General features: G+C 72.1%; 1 protein-coding gene across 1 annotated transcript; it reads left to right on the top strand.

Annotated features, from left to right (window-relative positions):
- Nucleotides 1-231: 231 nt before the first annotated feature.
- Nucleotides 232-600, top strand: CHLNCDRAFT_23970 (hypothetical protein; the record flags this gene model as incomplete). Its single annotated transcript, XM_005846877.1, has 1 exon — nt 232-600. The coding sequence occupies one exon, from the start codon at nt 232-234 to the stop codon at nt 598-600; it is 369 nt and encodes a 122-aa protein (XP_005846939.1).
- Between the last annotated feature and the right edge of the window lie 3239 nt (nt 601-3839).

Genomic DNA, 3839 nt, shown 5'->3' on the forward strand with positions numbered 1-3839 from the left:
CAGGAGAGTGGGTGGCTGGAAGGCGGCAGGACCCGCTTTTGTATGCGGGGAGGTTGGAAAATGTGTGCAGGCGCCACCCACCCGGGGCCCGTGACCCCAGCGCCAGGTGGCTGTCGCCATGCGTCGGCCCCCGACTTGGGGGCCCTCCAGCCCGAAAACTACATCAGGCCGCCTGCCCGCCGTCCCAGCCACCCACTCTCCTGTTTCTCACCCAGACAACCACCCAGCACCATGGCCCCCACCTCCGGCAAGAAGCCCGCCCCGGCCAAGAAGGCCGTCAAGGCCCCCAAGGAGGGCAAGAAGGGCAAGAAGACGAAGAAGGGCACTGAGAGCTACAAGCTCTACATCTTCAAGGTGCTCAAGCAGGTGCACCCCGACACCGGCATCTCCTCCAAGTCCATGGCCATCCTGAACTCCTTCATTGCCGACCAGTTTGAGAAGATTGCCACCGCTGCGGCCCAGCTGTCCCGCGTCAACAAGAAGCCCACCCTGACCTCTCGGGAGATCCAGACCGCTGTGCGCTTGGTGCTGCCCGGCGAGCTGGCCAAGCACGCCGTGTCTGAGGGCACCAAGGCCGTGACCAAGTTCACCTCCGCCTAAGCGCAAGGCGCTCCGCCCCCAAACCCGCACAACCAAACAAAACTGGTGTTATTCAACACCACCACCGCTCACTGGGAAAGAATGTACTTTAAAGGGAGGAGAAGGGGGGTGGGTGGTGGCAGCATGCCCGCTCCCCTTCATAGGCAGGAGGCAGCAAGGGGTGGCGTTCAAGGGAGCAGCCTTGTGCGCGGCTGGGCCTGTGTGCTGTTCACAGCGCTGCTGATCTGCTCCACGCTTGATGCTGGGCTGCGAGTCGGCTGGCAGCGCTGCCTGAGTGCTGCCCGCAGCCGTTGCACAGCGCTGCGATCCAATGCTGAAGCCGCTTCTTCCAATCGCAGCTTCTCCCAGTGACAGGTCTCTCAGCGGCAAGTCAGGAATACAGTCTGGCGCCAGCAGGGCGGGAGACCCGCACCAAAACACGTGCACCCAAGCCGTGCATCGGCTTACGCGAACACAGCTGACCTGATCCTCAGCCACCAAGTACCGACAGGCGTGGTGAGGGAAGGGTTTTCCGAGGGGCAAGACGATGGCGAGCTGGTGACCCCACCTCAAGCTTCAGAGCGCCGCAAAGTGATCGATCTTTGTGCCGGTGGGGTTGACCAGGCCGCCTGCCGATCACTGGGATCGCCGGCAGAAACGCTTCTGCCTGTTGCGCCTTGCGGAGGCAGCAGGTGGAAGTGGGAGGGCTGGCAGACGGGTGTCCACCAAACCCCCACACCTGCGCCGCCGCCGACCGCCGCCTGCCCGCCTGCCTGCCGACGCGCGCTTGCCCGCCAAATCCCCGCCCGTCCCGCAGCCCAGCATGGCCAAGGCACAGCGCGAGTGGGCGGAGGAGCTGGCGGCCAGGCACCCGCTGGGGGCGGAGGAGGTGTCTGCCTTTGTTGGCAGCGTGGCCAGCAGCGCCGCGGGCGCCACCGACGGCGTGGCGGGCGGCAGCGCGGCTGCCAGCCTGGAGGCGGTGGTGCCTCTGGCCCTGTTCCTGTCCAAGTCCCTGGGCAAGGTGGGGGCAGCACGAGGCGTGGGAGGGGGCACCACCCACGCAGACCAGCGGCAGCAGGAGCAGGGTGGAGGGTGCAAAAGCGTCTCCCTCCTGCCCCTGCCCACCCACCCACTCCCCCCCACCTCCTGCCCTGCCCGCTTCCTGCAGTACCCCGATGCAGTGGTGCCCAAGATTGTGCAGGCGCTGCAGGCGGTGGCGGCCAGCATCCAGGCGCCGCCACCCGCCGCCGCCGCCGCCACCGCCGCCGCCGCCGCCGCCCAGCTGCCCGTGCCCAAGTGGGCGGCGCTGCTGGCCGCCGCCGTGTCGCAGCTGTGCGGCGTGCTGGGCCTGCTGCCGCTGCACGCGGACTGGAAGGCCCAGCTCAGCGCCGCGTTTGCAGGGCTGCTGCGCCAGCTGCTGTCGGCGGGGCAGCCGGAGCAGCAGCAGCCCATGCTGGCCGGCTTCAGGGCCGCCCTCACGGCCGGCAGCCAGCGGCTGCCGCTGACGGGGGGTGACGCTGCGCAGGTGAGGGGTGGTGTTGTGGTGGCTGGCCTTCGGGATGTGCTGACTGGGATTCGCTGGCGGGCGGGTGGTGGCGGCACAGCAGCCCTGCACGCCGCGCCGCGACGGTCTCGTCCCCACGCCTGCCGCCGCCCCCACCTGCTGCCCCCACCTGCCGCCTGCTCGCCCCGCCTGCAGCTGTTCCTGCACATCACGGAGGATCTGCTGGGACTGGGCGGCGGCGGCGGCGCCCCGTCTGCTGCTGCCAGCACGTGGCGCCAGGCTGGCGACCTGCCCTGGTCCCTGGCCGGCCAGCTGGCGCCGCTGGCGGTGCAGTCTGGGCAGCTGGGCGGGGAGCGGGGCGCCCGGGTGGCGCTGGATGCCTGCGGCGCCATCGAGCAAGTGCTGCGGCCGGTGCTGCAGGCCGAAGACGGCGGCAGCGGCGGCGGCGGCGGCGGCGAGGGTTCGGTGCAGGGCAGCCCCAGGCAACCCGCCGCGCTGCCCACCCCCGCCTTTGTGGCCGCCATGGCCAGCCTGGCGGCGCAGACGGCGTGCAGCCTGGCGGAGCAGCGGGGCGGCGGCGGCGCCGGGGCCGCCGCGGCCGCCGCCGCCGCCTCTGACGCCGCAGACACGCTGCTGGGCGTGTGCGAGGGCTGCGTGGCGGCGGTGGGGGAGGTGGGGGTGGGCGACCGTGCCTCGGACGCCCTCCTCAACATCTCCATCGCCCCCGCCCGCAACCTGCTGCCCCTGCTGGCAGCGGTGGGGCAGCGGGACGAGAACGCGCTGCCAGACCTGCTGCCGCGCCTGCAGGCGCTCATGGTGAGGCGGCGGCGCGGGGAGCCGGCGCCTGGGCTGCTGCTGCGCGGTGGCTGGGCGCTGCCTCAGCACGGCTCGTCGGCCCCGGCCTCCGGCACGCGTGTACCCGCCGCCGCCTGAGCCGGCTGCCCCTGCAGGCCGCCGCGGCGCGCCTGGCTGAGCTGGAGTACTTTCATCCCGGGGGCGACAACGGCGGCACGGCGCCAGCGCCGGCCGCCGCCCGCAGCGGCACGCTGGGCGCGCCTCCCACCTACGACACGGAAGCCAAGGTGCAGGCCCTGTGGGTGTGGGACCTGTCTCAGGACCTGTCGGCGGCGACAGAGGAGGAAAGCGGCAGCGGGCGGCGGCGGCGGGCGTGGCGGCTGACCCGCACCCTGGCCGAGGGCACCGCCTGCCTGCTGGCGGCCGCCTGGCAGCGCTCCCCCGCCGACCTCACCACCACCTTTGTGCCGCTGACGGGCTCGGCGCTGGAGCGGCCGGTGAGGTGCAGCGGCGCCGCCGCGCCCACGGCCCCACGCATGCCTGTGCTCACTGCACACCGCGTGTGCGCACTGCAAGGCTCCACGCTCGCGTCGCCGGGCTGGGCTGTGTGGCCTTCTGTTTTTAGAAGCAGAAGCAGCTTCCTGGTGCCTCACCGTGCCGCCGCCGCCGCCGCCTGGGCCCCGGCCGCAGGAGGCTGTGCCCACCCTGGGGCGCATGCTGGCGCTGGCAGACGGCGACGAGGACCTGGCGCGCCTGGTGGTCCCGCTGCTGCGGGATGCGCTGGCCTCCCAGACCAGCGGCGCGGAGGCAGAGGTGGGTGCGGGTGGGGCCGGCAGCGGGCTGCCAGCGCCCCGCCCAGCTCGGAGAGGCAGGGCACGACTGCAGGTGGCGCGCACTGTGCGCGATGTGCGCGCTGTGCACGCTGTGCACGCTGTGCGCTGGGACCCCCCGGCATGCTGCC

Source organism: Chlorella variabilis (assembly GCF_000147415.1).
Source record: "Chlorella variabilis unplaced genomic scaffold CHLNCscaffold_12, whole genome shotgun sequence".
Taxonomy (NCBI): Eukaryota; Viridiplantae; Chlorophyta; class Trebouxiophyceae; order Chlorellales; family Chlorellaceae; genus Chlorella; species Chlorella variabilis.